Source organism: Arvicanthis niloticus, chromosome X, assembly GCF_011762505.2.
Source record: "Arvicanthis niloticus isolate mArvNil1 chromosome X, mArvNil1.pat.X, whole genome shotgun sequence".
Lineage (NCBI taxonomy): Eukaryota > Metazoa > Chordata > Mammalia > Rodentia > Muridae > Arvicanthis > Arvicanthis niloticus.
Genome location: NC_047679.1, coordinates 127,450,996 through 127,468,924, shown reverse-complemented (window position 1 = coordinate 127,468,924; position 17,929 = coordinate 127,450,996). Strand labels below are relative to the sequence as shown.

Here is a 17,929-nt window from a genome sequence, read left to right as displayed (position 1 = left end):
CTTATGGTGCAGCTATCAAATAATATAGTATGATTATACAAGAAGTAGTCATTTTTCATATGATCATAAATCCTTATGGAGTGCTCAGACCTTCTGGACATTTGAGCATATACCATGGATGCTCTTTATACCCAGAGTTGTCTAATAATGTAGGTATATTTTATTACTTATGTGGTATGGTCATTCATATAAAATGGCCAACAACTCATTTACAGTTCTTGAATCTTTAATTGTATGCCAACTATGTAAGTTTAACTCAAGAAATTGTGTTCTGTGAAATAGAAATGTTTGAATTTACCAGTATCATGCTAAGTGCTAATAACATGATGATTCTCATGTCTGATGCATACATTGGATCATTTCAGAAGTTTATGTTACACAGCAGTATGATTCTCCATATAGCTGTACCAGATCCATACAGACAGCCTAGAATAGGATCTAATGGCTCTCTTCATAAGGATAGAGTATATTTAAAAGGAACCTTATTCCTCGGGCAGTAGTTGTGCATGCTTTTATTCCCAGCACTCCTTAGGCAGAGGCAAGTAGATCAGAATTTTTCTTCAGATGAGGTATCTTTTATGGATAGGTCTTTTACTTAAGATTACCTCGAAAAAATGTTTCATATACTTATGTTGTCTGAAAATTAATCTACTAACATGACTTTAAAAGATTAGCTTTGGTCTGAAATGCTTCATGTCTCAAATTAAAATAACAAGTACAATTTTATTTGCTGTTTTCTTAACCTCATATCTTATATACATTTTTTATCATATAGAATCCATGAGACAATTCTTGCCTTTTGTACATACTCCAAATCACTAATTTTAATCATTGGTATAATTTGATAATTGAAGAATGTCTATGATGTGGAGCTAGGCTTATATTTCTTTTATGTTGTTACCCCTTCCTAAAGGAGTTGACCTGTCCTTGAGTCTTTTATATGGAGATGAATTCTTATTCAAGACACATCATATTATTTCACTCAGCATTTTTTCCTACCTGGGGAATGTCTGCTCAAGGCTTACATTTAGAAAATTGTTTATGTCTAGCAAGATGTGAAACAATCTTTACAATGTTATAAAGAGATGTTTAGATCTTACTATTATAGAATTTTTGCAGTGTCATAGTTAACTTGACCAAAGTCCTCTGTAATGTAAAAGATCAAATAAGTTATTCAGCAAAATAGAATGGAGACATGAGAAACTGTCTTTAAAAAATTATTTGTAATTTTTATTGTATTTTATGAGTATTTTGGCTGCATGTATGTCTGTGCACTGTGTACATGCGTGGTGTGCACAGAAGTCAAAAGAGGATGGCAGAGACCCTGGAACTGAGCTTTATAGTGAGTTGTGAGCTACCTTGTGGTGGTTACTGAGTGTTGAATGTGTATCCTCTGAAAGAGTACCTTAAGCCCTGGACCATCTCTGCAGCGCCATAGGAGACTATTTTAAGCTCTTATATTACAAAAGGTAACTGAGGCTTAGGGAAGTTCTACAGCTCATCCAGTCATGCAGGAAGCCAAGCAGCTGATTACTGTCTGTTTTACATGAGATTTGTTCTGCCTTTCACTATTCTTGAAAAAACTCTGGTATGTTCAGAAGAAGTACATATTGGGAATGAATATTTTGACCTTGATTAGGTTGGGAGTATCAAATAACTGAGTGAATACTAGACAAAGTAATTTCAAACCTTTTTAACCCTCTTTCTCCCCTTTGTTTTCTACCCTTTTGTTGGTCCCTTTCCCCTGTACCGTGGATCTCACAGGTCTCTCTAAGTTGCTGTCTAAGAAGATGATAATCATACAAATGTGGCACTTCTATGTGACCAGAGTTGGACTTCTTCTTCTGATTTGTATTCTCCCTGGAATCACTGGCCAAGGGGAATCAAGACGACAAGAACCTGGGGACTTTGTGAAGCAAGATATTGGAGGGTAAGAAAACTTATTCCTGGGAAAACGTATGTAATGATATGAATGCTTACCTCCCTATTTTTCCAAGGAGGCCCTAAAATACTTTGATCACTGATACTTATATGTTACGTTGCATTTGGAAAACAAAACATCAGATAAAATTGTTACTTTTGAAAGAAAATTTGAAGTTCCTCTTGGATGACTCTAAAGATGATATTGTGTTATTAATTTTATCAAGTCTCTCTTAGATTCTTAACCTGACCCCTTTCAGAGATCATGTCTATTTAGCATTTAAACATTATCATTAATCTCTTATCTTAAATATCTTCCTTGTAGAAAATTTCTCAAGTTTTTGCCCATCTTCACATCCATATTTCTTGCAGAAGTAATATTCTTATTATCTATACATTCCTCTCACTCATTCTTATACTCCTTGATGTCAAAATTCTGACTACAAGATTAGAAGGCAACTTCTATAACTAAGATGGTTAATGTTAACTCTGTTGGTCAAGTGAACAATCATATACTTCTGTTACTCAATTTCTTTAGTAATAAGTAGCAATATTTAATGAATTTTCCTTCCTTAACCTCTTCCTGTCATGAAATGAAACATACACATATAAACATACATAAATATGTTCATAATATAAATATAATTCTTTCATTGATTTATCTTTGACACACTTCCTGTGTGTTTAGGTTAGGTTCTCTAAAGTACAACATCACTCAACATCCTTTGAGAAAATGATTTGCTGTCAAGATGAAATTAAGTGGGTAAGGACAGCAATTAAAAGGAAAGGAAGAAATTAAAAGGAACATAGTAGCATAACATAAATGTCAGTGTTACATTTTCCTTTCCATTTCTGATTTCTTTTATATCTGTATCCAACTTTTTTTTGACATGTTGTCTTAGGTATTCCACAAACTCCTCAAACTAAGCCTGTCTGAAGTATCCCCTCTCATCCTTTTCCTAAGAGCAAACAAAATAAAGCATCCTTTTTCTCTTTTTCATGTTTGAGTCCATGTACCCAGTTGTTTAAGCCAGAAAATTATAGTCATCTTTGCCAATTTTCTACCTTTCCTCTCCAAATTGAAGCACTTTACCAAATCTGCAATTTTTACCCTCCAAGTCTCTTGAATTGTTTTATTTTCCTTTACTAGCCCAGTTTACTTAAATGCTGTTTTCTACTTACACTCCAGCAAGAGCTTCTAGTTAACTTACTGCCTAAAATTTTGCACTCATTCATCTCTATTCTGTTTCTTCTATAATGCAAGGTAAATCATATATTTGAAGAATTAATGCCATCTTCTTGCCTTGAGAGTAAAATAAGCTCTCCTGAACTCATCTTCTTAACCTTATTTCTTAGTCTTCCTGCTCAAATTCAGTGTTCTTCAGCATTTATTACTTTCTTTTTCCAGGTTTACTAATTTATGCTTAGTGATATAAAACATGTTTGTTTTATTTTTGTTTTAAAATATTTTAGTTTAAATATAATTACTTTCTATTTTCCAGATTCTCTCAAGTCCCCTCACCCCAGCTCCTTCCACATCCCTCTTCTCAAATTGATAGCCTCTTCTTCCCCAACTACGTGTGTGTGTGTGTGTGTGTGTGTGTGTGTGTGTGTGCACAACTATATAAATACAACCTGCTTAGTCTGTTTTTATTGTTTATATATGGTTTCACTTTGTGTTGGACAACCAATTAGAGGGCTCATCCATAGGAAAGCCTAACTCTCCCGCTGTCAGCAGTCTTCAGTTGCCCGTAGTTCTTTGTCCAGGAATGTGGCCCCTTGAGATTCCCCTCTCCTTTTACATTGTCATGATCATTGATATTGCTATTCTGGTCTTATTTATGTAGCTATTTTTAGGACAAACTTCTCACATCAGACTTCCTAGTATTCTGGATTTTACAGTCTTATTGTCTCCTTTTCTTAATGTCCTCTGAGACATACCAAATTCTTATGTCATATGTGTACTATCACTGCTAGGAAGGACTCCTTAGACTAGGAATACTTTAGTATTATTATATTATTGTTTTACTTGAAACATTTATTTAAACTGCTTTCATTTCGGTTTTCATTTATTTTGTTTTTTACTTTCATTTTATTAGCATATATTTAAAAAAATTATCTATGACATTTTCATACATGTATATATTTTATCACCTTCATTGCCGTATCCTGCTCCTTTACATCTCTTCTTACCAGTTTCTTTTCTCTTTCACAAATGAAATCTCTTTTGCTTTCATGTATTTTAAAACCTAGATTCTACATATAAAAGAAAACAACTAATATTTATCTTTTATATTCTGAGTTATATATATTTTATTCCTTGGTATTGCCCATGTGTACTCTGTGGTTGGTGGTTTAGTCCCTGGGAACTCTGGAGGGTCTGGCTGGTTGATATTGTTAGTCTTCCTATGGGTTACAAACCCCTCCAGCTCCTTTAGTCCTTTTTCTAACTCCTCCATTGGGGACCCTGTGCTCAGTCTAATGGTTGGGTGCAAGCATCTGCATCTCTATTGGTCAGGCTCTGGTAGAGCCTCTCAGGAGACAGGTATATCAGGCTCCTGTCAGCAAGCACTTCTTGGCATCTGCAATAGTGTCTGTGTTTGTTGTCTGTATATGGGATGGATCCCCAAGTGGGGCAGTCTCTGGATGGCTTTTCCTTCAGTCTCTGCTCCACACTTTGTCTCTGTATGTCTTATTCTATCTTTTATCAGCATTGCACAATAATCTCTGGGGTTAAAGGACATTGGACTTACATTTATAGAATTTTGGCATATTTGATTCCTTGAGTCTGATTTCCCTGGGCCAACATAGGTGTTCTAAATGAGGTAGAAATTCTAAATGAATGAACATCACCTCTTCAAGTCTTAAAGCTTTTACAATTTCACGTAGGGGATCAAGTTTCTAAAATGCATTACATATTTTCATAAAATTTTAAGGATTTTGAACAGAATAGTTCCTTTCCTTGGTAAATTTTTGTTCTCAGAAAAAGCATTTATTATTTTTCTCTCACAGCTAGCTGCATTTTATTTTTATCCTTAGTGTTGTCACCTTTCCTGTTTATATTGTTTTCTAACTTCCTGCTCAAACTTAGAAAAACAGATATTCAAGCATTTTAGCAATTATGTTAAATATGAGGAAATGAAATCTGGAAACAGCAGAGTAACGTATTTGGTTTTAAAGCAAGGGAAAAATGACTGCATATCTTTTGAATTAGAGACCTTTTCCTGCTTATTATCTTTCAAGTTAAAAATAATTCATGCTTTGTACACAGGAGACTAATAAAGACTTAACTCTGGATATTAAGTTTGGCATTCTTTATATATTTTAGAAATAAATGAACTAACTCAACTTAAAATACACGGTGCATATGACAGTTTTCATATTTAAAAGAGCTATTGTTTGCTTTTGTTTGTTTCTATTTCTTCTTAATTATATGTTTGAAGAAATCTATTTGCTGTTATTTTATGCTTTATTGTAGCAAATCTCCCAAGCGGGATATTCTAGCAGCTTTGATAATGGCCTATTGAGTAGTATTTCATTTAAGTCACATGTTAATATCAGTGATTCTCAGTGTTTGGTGTTTACAAGCCAGACTGTGGGCTTTACACCAGAAGGCTGTAATACAGAAACACTGCCTAATAATTTGTATTTGATCAAATATTCCAGATCATTCTAGCACAAAGAACTTTGATAAATACTTTGGAAAGACAGTTAATATTTTCTAGGAATACTAAATCCTGGAGCTTTAGTAGGGGAATTATTGAAAAACCCATATACAACATCTAGTTTAAGTTCTCATTTTATACCCGAATTAACTGAGATCAAGAAATAAATTATTTTCCTAAGACTGTGTAGCAAGTTAATAGAAAAGTCAGGTCTAGAATAAAGTTTTCTAATACATTGTTGTGTAGCAATTTCTTTCTGAGATAAAAATCTTTGATCTTTGAGGGAAGCTTGTTACAAAATAAGCTATCAAAAGGGAGGTAAAACAAGAGGAAGTTCATTAAAACAAGGAAGTTTAATGATTTAGTAGCTTCAGGACATCCCTGAAACTGACTCGATTTACTAGGGTCTACTCTTCCTTAGTATATATAAGCTGTAGAGACTGCTAAGAGATGCCCTCAGACACTTGAGATGCTTGGAAAAAGCAGAGATTAGCTCAACTGGGTGGAAGAGGCTCAAACCAACAAGTTAGTGTGCTCCAAGCTTCCAGCTTTTTTGAACTGTTTCCCCCTGTTGGGGTGGCTTTTGGTGATGCCAATGTCTTTAAGTAATTTTTGCTCTTGTAACTCCCATTAAACTCCTTAGTTCACCAAGTAGACTTAGGTGGTATCCATAGTTTGGTCTTTTTAACTATCATATAAGTGTACTTTTCTGAGTAAAAATGATTTACTATCAGTAGTTCACTAATGGTTTGACAGGAATAATCCCAGCTAGTGAGTACCCAGTGAATATTATATTGAGGTTTTATAGTTTGTTGAGTTAGTCCAACTCTCAAATGAGGCACTTCATTGGAGACTATTTGAAGAAGGTGAATTTGAAAGATGAGTTACTGTGGTGTAAGTATAAAGAAACCATAAGGAATACATGAAGAACTCAAAGAAAATAGATGAAAAATCATGTAATGAATGCTTTTTAAATGAAATATGGAGATCGTTAGTTGAGGAAAAGAAGAACTTGAGGAGATTTGAGAGCCCAGCAATTGTGAACCTTAATTATACCTTTCTTTATGTGGCCTTTAGCTGTGGTGGACAAACTAAGTTAAAATTTAGAAGCCCAAGGAGCCTTATAGCTACCACATGTCAGAATTTTGGAAAGACAGAAAATGAATACTGTATCTGGTACTGTGTATTATGGTACATGTCTGTAACCTCAGCACATGGGAGATAGGAGCAGGTGGATTAGGAGTTGTATACATGGCCTGAGTTATATGGGACTCTGCCTCAAAAATTGTATTCAGGAGGATAAATGAAAAATATCAGGGTGTAGGTCTCATACTTGCACAGTTCAATGTACATTAGAAGCTGTGCTCTAGAGAGATGTAACACTTAGGTTTGCACAGCTTTTCCTGCCTCAAGATTATATGGTAGTGATAACAGTAATGGCTGATATTTTAAACTAAAGAGAAGATGGTGGGGGAAGTTCATTATTTCTGGTTACATAACAGAGCCTGACTTGTGTCACTGTACCAAAGATATAGGGTATTGATCTTAAAATTTACATTTTCATGGCTGGAGAGATATCTCAGTGGTTAAGAGTACACATTGCTCTCACAGAGGACCTGAGTTCAGTTCTCAGCATCAACATACAGAGGTAAGTTTCAGGATTGTTGGAATATTTTTTTATAGAATAGGGGCTTAGAAAGGCTGTTACAGTCATTAGAGAACAGCCTTTACAACTATTAGGGAAGCCTGGGGCCAGGACCTGACTAGTAGAACTCCTCCAGAGTAAGGCCTAGCAGGTGGAGCTCCTCAGGTTGTAGATATTCCCCTTGTAAACTTTGTATACTTTGAAACTTTGTAAACCCTCAAGGCACACAAGTGTCCAGGTCCCCACATGAGTAGTTCCAGTGGCCAGGCCCTGACCCCAGATTTCCCTAACAGCCATAAAGCCTGCTTTCTGTCTGTAATGGCTTTTTCCAGCCCAGAGGCAAGAGAATGTCACTACAACAAGAAAACCTCCTGGGTTTTTCCCTCCTCAAAGTCTCTTGTGTATGTTTGTTATACAGTATGACTTTGTGGTATTCCTTAGCTCCAGACAGCTGGGATACCTTTCCTGAGCTTCTCCTGTGCCTTAAGAGGTCAGGTACTGCCTCAAGAACTCCAAGCTACTGGCAGGCAGAGGTCTCCAGCAGGGTCAGGTCTTACAAGGAGTCTGTGAGCTTGTCAGGGAAAGCTTTCCCGCTGCCTGAATTGGCATCATGTTAATTTCCAACTTAAATTTTACTATATATGAAACACTAATCTAACCACTTTCAATGTGTGCATTTGTATGTAATATAAAAAACATAAGTTTGATGATCTTGGTATCCTGTTTTACAGATAACATATAAAACAAAGAGAGGTTAAGTGATGTGTCAAAGTTAATATAGGTAAAGTGTTATAGAACGCAGACTGAAACAGAGTCTGGTGCTAGTGCCCATTCTAACAATCATGATAAACGGTAGCTGATAGTTATCTTTCAAATTTGACTACTTACTGTCTTAGCCAAATGACTGGGTATATTATGCATTCTTCTTATAGCACCTAGAGATCTAGGAAATGCCATTGATCATTTTCACCTTGTGATGTTGTGACTTCTTACTGCATAATGTCAGTTTTAGTGATGCCATACTTTTGATCATTTGATTAATGTGATGACTTTCAAAAATCTGCAGTGTGCAGATTTCAGCCTTTAGCATGGAATGAGAAACTTTAGACTGGTGTCCAGCTTATTGCTTTATGCAGAGTTGTATCAGATAAATAGCAAATTGTAGTAGGCTTGATAATACTCCTAACATTGTAGTTTTCCTACTTTATATAATTTTTTCCACAGAACCAGTATTATAAATCATTTGTATATTGGCTTATGAACTTCTTATCAGAACATTGTCTCATATATTGTTAAAATAATTCAGATAATATGGGAAACAGACTTGGAGAATTGTGTATCCCCTCATGGCAGTGATTTAAATAAGTAAACTCTGATTTCTTTGTAAACTTTGTGAGTCATTTGAAGTTGAACTCTTTTTAGTCTGTTACTTTTGCTGTTTCCCCATCTATGACAGTGGATTTCAACCAGGGAATCAAACAACCCTTTCACAGGGGTCATATAAGATATTTACACAAATATTTACATTACAATTCATAGCAGTAGCAAAACTACAGTTATAAAATAGCAATGAAAATACATTTATGGTTAAGGTCACCACAACGTTAGGAACTATATTAAAGGGTTGCAGCTTTAGGAAGGTTGAGAACCACTGGTCTATAATAACAGAGTAGTTAAGTTGTCCAAGGGCTTTGGCTTTCACTTGACCATTTCTCAATCCTGGAGATGCCACTTGGGCACTTCCTGAATCTTAAAGCACAAATTGGAATTCAGTTCAAATGTCCACATTTCTAGAGTTCAAAGACAAGGAGGAAAAAGTAAAGCAATTTTCTGTGTATTCCAAAGTAATAGAAAGAAAGGTAATTTAAATTAAAGTGAACCCAAATCATAACAGTAAATTTATATGAGGTATCCTACTTTTGAACTGGATTCTTGTTTATTTATTGAAGTTGACTCGTGGAACTGTTTAATAATGAATAACTTATATTTATTTTTGTCAGTCTGTGTTTTGTGCAGTGATTCCTTTGAGGTGCCCAAGAAAGTACGAAGAATTGCCTCATCTTTATTTTAAATAAACTTAGAAAAACAAGTTAATTGAACAGGTGGGGCACATATTGAGTGGGTATATCTCAAGCAGAGAAATTTCTAGTTTACCAGTCCATGTAAGCTATTTGTAAAAAGAATAGCTGTCTCCTTGAGATAGATCATGTGTCACTTTTGGTCTCAATGAAAATAATTCCCAATGAAACAATTTCAGAGCAGAATGATTTATTTTGTCTCAGAGTTTCAAAGATTTTGGTCTGAGGTTACTTGGTTCTGTTGCTTTTAGACCTATAAATAGTGAACTAGAATATCATGGCAGAGTGTGCCTCCTCCACTTCTGCCTCCCCACCCTAGCATTCCCCCACACTGACGCATCTAGCCTTCACAGGACCAAGGACCTACTCTTCCACCGATGCCTGACAAGGCCAACCTCCCCTACATATATGGCTGGAGCCATGGGTCTTTAAAAATAAAGTTTAAAGCAATGAGAAAAAATTTAAACAAATAAATATAAAAATAAAAAGTTTAAAGATTAAAAAAAGACTATCATGGCAGCTACTTATTTCTTAGTTTCTATGAAAGAAGAGAGGGAGAGAGAGAAGTGATAAACAGATCTCTCTCTCTCTCTCTCTCTCTCACACACACACACACACACACACACACCACCTTCAAGGGAATACTCCTAGTGACCTGTTTCCTTCAGTAGACCCTGTTTCCTAATAATATATAATATAAAGTATTGATTCACTTAATAAAGTTATCTCCCTAACAGTACAATCATGTCTCAATATAACCATTAGCTGAGGACAAATACCTTCAAACTAAGAGCCTTTTGGAAGAATACTTTATTTCAGGACCACAATAGATTATATAAACATGCTCTAGCCTGTTGCAGGAGGTATTAGAAAGATGGCTGTTTGCTGCCAGCCAAGCTCCCACATGTAGCCAACACCAACCAGAGCTCCAGAATCTCACCACCCAGCTCTCTAAGTCCCCACTAGTGGGTCACTACCACTCCATTCCCTTGCTTCAAAACCCCTCAGCCGTTGAGGGGCACATCATGCAAACCCAGGCTTTGTAGCCATACCTTTCTCTCTGGAACTTGGTCTAGTTTCCGAAAGAAGAAAAACACCACAGAGTTTAGGAACAGTGGTAACTCAATCTCTGGGTGTAACAACTAAAACCTAATCTTGTAAGCCATATTATATCTACTCCTCCCGTACTGGATCCACAAGGATCCACCATGATACCGGGGAAACTCTACCACTCCATCTTGTCCATGGGCTCACCCTGTCCAAAAAGACCTCCCCTTCTCCTCTCCTCCCAGATCTAGCCAGGATCCTCCTACTCTCCCAGTGATTGGCTCCTCTATTCATAGGGGATTGGTTCACAAGAAGTCACCTGAGTATATGACTCACTCCTTGTCTGCAGCCCCTCCCAGGAGAGCTGAAGTTAACATCAAAATACAGGCAGCACAGTCATCCACAACACTAGCCAAATCCCATTCTTTATTCATTAAATACCTTCTGGAAAGACAGTACAATGTGTGCAATTGGATTGTAGGTGTTTTTCATTACTACCTGTATATATAATGAATATTATAATGATTGAATCTTTGACTTCCCAATTCTGGGAAAGACTGCTCTTGGAGAATGAAAACCTTGAGGACACTAAGAAATGAAATAAATTGATCTGGCCATAATTTTTGAACCAAAAGTGAAGTAGTGGCATTCAAAACTGTAAACATATATTCAGAATAAATTTTATAATGCTATCAATGTCAGGCTAAGGAACTGGAATTCTATTTCGTAAGCCTTCAAGATTTACGGAAACCTTGAGTGCAGTAGAGAGAGATGATCTGCCAAGGATTTTAGATTTCTTTTTAAAAATTCTATTTTTCTTCTAGTAGACATGCAAAATTAGGAAATTGCCATTCTTTTAGTGAAGTGCATTTGTCTTCTCTGTGGGTTGTTTTATGAACTGCATCATCAGCAACTCTGCAGCTGTGCTTCTCTGGCTTTTCCTGAACATAAACACACTGTGATCTTTGATGAGGTTGAACTAATGCTGATACTACTGATTTCCTGTACTTAATCTGTATGTAGTCCATGAACTTTTTCTCATAGCCTAAATGTACACATCTTTTAAAGGTTTCTCATTTCATAATTAGATTTTTTAAAATTTATTTATTTTTATTTTTTTAAACCTTAGGGTAAGAATTAAGAAAAAGTCCTCAGTTGCAAAGCAATTTTCTCATTCCCTCCCAAAGATTTCCAAGGTAGGGAATATTATTTTACATGCAGTTGACATGTCAACATGGATGGGGGACAATTCACAAGGCCCTACCCAGAGGTGAAGAGCTGTGGACAATATCTGATGAGAGAGGGAGAATCAATCTTCTTCAGGGACAAGCTCCATAATAGGTTATCCTGTTCCAAATTTTTACACTTAAACACATGCACATTTAAATGGACTTAGAAGAATATATGTATATGTACATATGTTCATCATATTCTATACAACATAATAAAGATTTGAGAGTGAACAAGGATGAATGACATGGGAGGGGTTGAAAAGAGGAGGGATGTAAATTATTTAAATACAGTGCTCATATATGAAATTCTCAAAAGAAACTAATTTTAAAAAAATAAGCCATCTATAAAGTAGTGATAGAACTGACACTTCAATTGTTTGATTCTAATTTTCTGACAATACTACCAATATATTTTTAGGATTAAATACATTACTAAATATGCTTGACTCACAGATAGTGCATTGGCAGTCTAATTTTTATTCTTTATGGAAAACTTCATTATCTTATTTGATCTAACCAACAGTGATAGGTATGAATAACAATGGCTATAACCTATAGGATCCATCTCAACAATTTAATATATGTATAGTTTTATGTTGGGGACCACACTGCCCCACACTTTGGGGCTACTATGTCCTCCACTGCTCTGCTGCTCTGGTCAAGAGAGAGCGTGGGGATGGAGGGGCAAGAGACTCGAAGAATGGAGACAAGACAGGGTGTGTGGTCAAGTCTCCTTTACTGTCTCTTATTCACTCATATTGACTTCTCCTATTGACTTCTCCTATTTCCTAATCCTGGGTATTTATGACAACAAGCAGGAGAACACAGGTGAAGACACTTTACCACGTGCACCATACAGCTGGGGTCACTAAACAGTAAAACAAGCTATGTGGGATAAACAAGATGTTTGTCAGAGTGTGCTTCAGCTGTTGTAGGCTGTTGAAAAACAAGTCTCTACCAGGGTATATGGTTCCAGATGGCTGCAAAGATGATCTAGCCACTTTCTGCTAAAAGTCAGCTCCCAACAGTTTTATACAGTGTCTTTCTTTCATTGGTACTAATATCTTGAGATGCTTCCTAGGTAAATTAAAAAGGAAAATAATTATGTGATTTCTAGGGTCCTCAACTATCATGATGTACTATTTTCCTAAAGTACCTTTGGATAAGCAAAAGCTACAATATCATGTTCTATTTAAGTTATTGAAGAGAAGGTTCAGATTAGCATTCTACTACAAATCAACATTTAGTTCACTTTGCAAGAGAAAAATGTATCAGTAACCAAGTAAAATTAAAAAAAATTTACTGAGAATATTTTTGCTTGTATAGTATTAACTTTTTATTAGTTCTTTGAGAATCTTGATCAAGTGTAAAATCATAGAGAAATGTACTAAGAATGTTTTGAGGCTGTATTTAGATTTTTTTAAAGTTCAGTGAGAATCTTAGTGTGTCTTTATTATACCCAGTTCCTACTCCGACTTTTCCCAGATCCTCTTTTCTGTACACATTCAATCTTGTGTCTTCTACCCCCCTTTTTTATTTTTACAACTTTCAAATGAATCTGCACTGCCCATATATTGATGAATATGTAGTCTTTGCCTGGAGCATCATGGACATATCAGGGGCTACATTCTGAAAGAAAATTGATTTTCTCTCTCCCAATAGTTAGCAACTGGCAATAGTTCCTCAGATAGGCGTAGGTTTAAGTGTTACAGTTCGAATGGAAAGGTATCCTGGAAGTCAGGAGCCAAGGAATACCACAAAGTCACATTGCACAACAAACATCAAGTAAAATATTTGGAAGGAAAAATCTGGGAGGGTGACTGCCTATGTTTTTGTGAGAAGCAGCAGAGAACTGGGAAGAACATGTGGTTTGTATGTGGTTTCTTTGGTAGGGGTAGTTTTCAGAGTGGCCTGGGATTGTAAGAATTAGGTGGCCTGATCTTGGGGCAAGCTTTAGTTCTTGTAGCTTTAGTATTTTCTGAACTCCTACTGGCTTGGTTGCTCTGTCTTTATATGGTGGCAACTGAGGGTAGTTCAAGGTTTTGTCTGACATTTTCTGTGATCATGTGTCTCTCTGGACTAGATTGGAGGTAAGTTCTCAATAATAATTTTCTACATTAATTTGATCAATCAAATGTCTGCCACTTATTGTTTCCAGTAACACTGTATCTAGGATTTCTGCATGTGTTTGTCTGTTGCTGAGAACATGAAGCTGGAACATGTACTTGGCAAATTTTATGCAAGTGTAGAAGGAAAAGTTCAAGTTTTGAGTACTGTTCTTTTCATACACAGGCAATTATTGTAGCAAATAAGAATTGTTTACTCTGTGGGTCAAGATGTACAGCTATTAAATTTGCCTGGTCTACTTATTGAAATCTTCTAGAATTCAAATGTTTAGTCATATAATTGTTTCCTATTAAGAACTCTTATTTTCCTTTGCAGACTTTCTCCCAAGCATGCCCCAGATATTCCTGATGATAGCACAGATAACATCACTATCTTCACTAGAATCTTGGATCGGCTTCTGGATGGCTATGATAACCGGCTGAGACCTGGACTTGGAGGTCGGTTTGCCCCTTAAAAATTTAATAATTTGCCTTCTGTTGATCGAGGAACTTAGTCTATAGTTGAGTTTCTTCCCTCTGAGCATCAGGATTTTATTCTGATCCTTTACTTCAGCAACTGACCTGTCATCTGTTTTTGGAGAATTTATTAAGGAAGACAAATATATTATGCTATGGACTATCTTGAAGGGAAAGTATGAAGGTGTATGCTTTTAATTCTCCTGAAACAATTTGATAGTCCCTAATTCTGTATTCTTTTATTGCTAGAGACTTTATTACATACTTTCATAGAAAAAACTTTTATAAAAAATACACATATAACTTAACTTGATCTAATTTGCATTCTATATTAACATTTTCTAATTATAATCAAAATGTTCCTTACAACAATTGCCCTTGATTTGGATTTCCCTCTAGGCTTGAACATCATCATTTCTCTTCTACATATAATCTGATAATAATCTTTTAATCTCTTATGATGTTGCTAGGGTGTTCCTTATATGTTTTCGGGATATAAAAGCACAAGAACTAATTGGATCTTCCTTGGAGAATTATTCAAGGAGACAGTGTGTGTGTGTGTGTGTGTGTGTGTGTGTGTGTGTGGGTGTATGTATGTATGCAATGTATGCATGTGTATATGTGTGGTATGTGTATGTTTCTGTGTGTGTGTGTGTGAGTGTGTGTTTGACTTTTTAAGGTTGATTTACCATTTTTAGCTTATATTTAATAGGTAATGTATTGCAATAGGCAGTGCATTGAGACTATTCTGATTGCATTTTCAACTTGTATCCAATAGTTTTAACAACTATAAATTACCTTGCATAAATAATGACAGTGAATTCCATTATTCCTGTACATTTTCTAGAGGGCATTTTTAAAGGCACAGTATTTCTTTTCCATTATCTAATTAGCTAATCACTTGTATGAATTTTCTTATCTTATAAGCTGCATTTAAAAATAATATTCATTTTGGTGAATAATTTTTGCTTTTAATTTGTCATATTTTTCAACTGTAAATTATTTTGGTTTGAATTCTGTGTTGTTTTGATATGTTCCTCCATATTGTAAACAATTTTTAATAGAAGTCATTCATTTTAGATTTATCTTGTGTATTGTCTGATTCAGTCTACCTATCAGTCACTTTTCCAGAATAGACCATTTGTGAGGAGTTATATTTAGAATCTAGGTGTTTGTTTTGCTGTAGCAGCATCATTGCTTCTGTTTGTTTCAGTGATCAGAGCTTAGAAAATGGTAAACACACATGTATGCATGCACACATATGCCATATAGGTACCTGTGTATATATATACATATAATTATATATATATATATATATATATATATATAATTATATGTATATATATAATTATATATAGTTATATAGATACATTTATACACTATATATTATAAATGATATATATAGTTATAGATGCATTTATATACTATATATACACACATATATGTACCTAAGTATATATACATATAAATGTAGGTACTTATGTGTAGGGCATTTATATTCATAATTCTACTTCCAGCTCAGCATAGTACTTTTCATTGTTATGTTTACTCAGCCTTTCAAAACACTTTCAAGCCATTTTTGGAATTACTACACCCCTACTATTATAATACACATTTGCTAAATAGATTAAAAGATATAGTTGCAGGGTTTTGTCGTTTGTTTTTAGAATAAGTCTATATGCGAATTGTGGGATACAAATAATGCACTGAGGTAGGACAGTATTGGAAGAAGAAATCTACCATACATTAATTGTATTTATCCTTGATTGGTGATTAGGGGAAAGAACAGAGTACATGACAGATTAGTGTATACAGTGAGAAAAGTTTGGTGTAGGGGGAAGAACCACTGCTTTTTACCTTGTTCTTTTGGAGTTGTTGAACAGGGAAGGGAGTATAAAGAGGAGGAAAGAGTTATGAAGTGGTGGAAGGAGAAAACCTACACCACAGAAAGTCCCTGATCTTCAAACACATATTATGTAATATGTTCTCCCAGTCACAAAATATATAATTGTCTGTTAAAAATAAATGTCAAAAATGTGAAATGAGACTTACTAAATTGAAATTACAGGGACTTGATTTATCTTCTCATCTTACACAGTAACCTAGAAGTGATTAAATGCATTGAGCAAATGTTCTTCGGAAACCAAATGTAGCACATGCAAATTCTCATTAAACTGGGGGGAAACAAAGTGAGCTTCACCTGGGAGCTGCCAACTGCCTGCCAGCAGCCCTAATGTTACTGCCTACAAGAGCTCCTTAGTGACAAGACAAAAGGGAAAAACTGGAGGAACTGAGAATATATTAGTCTCCTCAGTTTAGGAGATGTAATCCTTACTACCAGGAACATAAGGAAGTAGCATGACTATAGGGAGGAGGTAGGTAAGGAGAGAAAGAGGAAGAGAAAGAGCAAGACAGAGAACCAGAGAGAGGTCCAGAAATCAGCAAAGGATTCTCTGCGAGTTTTCAGGCAAGTATTGTCAGGTTATTTATACAAGACAACAACCTGAGGTCAGATGAAAGCCAACTGAAAAACAGGGAGGAACAATGGGGTTGAGAATAACTTATGTTTCTACAAAACCCAGCAAAAATCTACTACTCAAAGTATAATGAACAAAATACTCACGTGAGGAAATATGGAAGACAAAGTGGGAGCAGTGACTGAAAGAAAGGCCATTGAGAGATTGCCCCACCTGGAGATCCATCCCACATGTAGACACCAAACTCAGACACTATTGCTGATGCCAAGAAGTGCTTGCTGACAGGAGCCTGATATAGCTGTCTTCTGAGAGGCTCTACCAGAGCCTGACAAATACAGAGGTGGATGCTTGCAGCCAACCACTGGACTGAGCATGGGGTCCCCAATGAAGGAGTTAGAGAAAGGACTGAAGAAGCTGGAGGGGTTTGCAACTCATAGGAAGAACAACAATATCAACCAACCAGACCCTCCCCCTCCCCCCAAGAGCTCCCAGGGACTAAGCAAACAACCAAGGAGTACAGATGGAGTGACCCATGGCTCCAGCTGCATATGTAGCAGAGGATGGACTTATCTGGCACCAATGGGAGAAGCCCATTGTCTTGTGAAGGCTTGATGCTCCAATGTAGGGGAATGCCAAGATGGGGAGGCAGGAGTGGGTGGGTGGGTGGGAGAGCACCCTCATAGAAGCAGTGGGGAGAGGGATGGGATAGTGGGTTTCTGGAGGGGAAACCAGGAAAAGATAAAACATTTGAAATGTACATAAATAAAATATCCAATTTTAAAAGAAGAATTTTCAGAAGGATAGATACTCAGTGAGACTCAATGACATTCTAAGACTAAAAACTAATGTAATTATACATACTAAAGCTTAAAGTTAAGCTTCAAAAGAATAAAAAAGGTCAAACCAATTCCACATATCTTAACAGGATACCATAACAAATGTCAAGAATATATGCATTTATAACATAAAACCTAATAGCCAACAAAGAATGCTTCATTATGGCTAGTGTCCAGTAAAAATTTAATTAGTATGAAAAAATATTAAAAATAAAGAGACAGCAATTAGTACAAGTTACATATGTGAATTTATATCACTTGTTAAAGAATTAGTAGATGAAGTGTGGTAAAATAGTTCTTAACATTCGCATTAAAAATATTAAAATGGAATCAGAAAGCAGGAGGAGGTTGAATAGAGACATTGGTCAACAAATAACTTAAACTTCTAGATACAGAAATTCAACATTTGAAATGAAAAATATGCAGCAGAAGGTTGGGCATGATGAA

The 17,929-nt window shown here is 35.7% G+C and overlaps 1 protein-coding gene across 3 annotated transcripts in view; it reads left to right on the top strand.

Moving 5' to 3' along the window:
• Positions 1-17,929, top strand: part of Gabra3 (gamma-aminobutyric acid type A receptor subunit alpha3) — a 213,674-nt gene that overhangs the window by 85,808 nt on the left and 109,937 nt on the right. For all 3 annotated transcript variants that reach the window (XM_034484920.1, XM_076918611.1, XM_076918610.1), the window contains 2 exons: positions 1,765-1,930; positions 14,030-14,151. In XM_034484920.1, coding sequence (XP_034340811.1) covers positions 1,791-1,930; positions 14,030-14,151 — 262 coding nt within the window. In that variant the 5' untranslated portion in view covers positions 1,765-1,790. The remainder of the gene's footprint in view (positions 1-1,764; positions 1,931-14,029; positions 14,152-17,929) is intronic.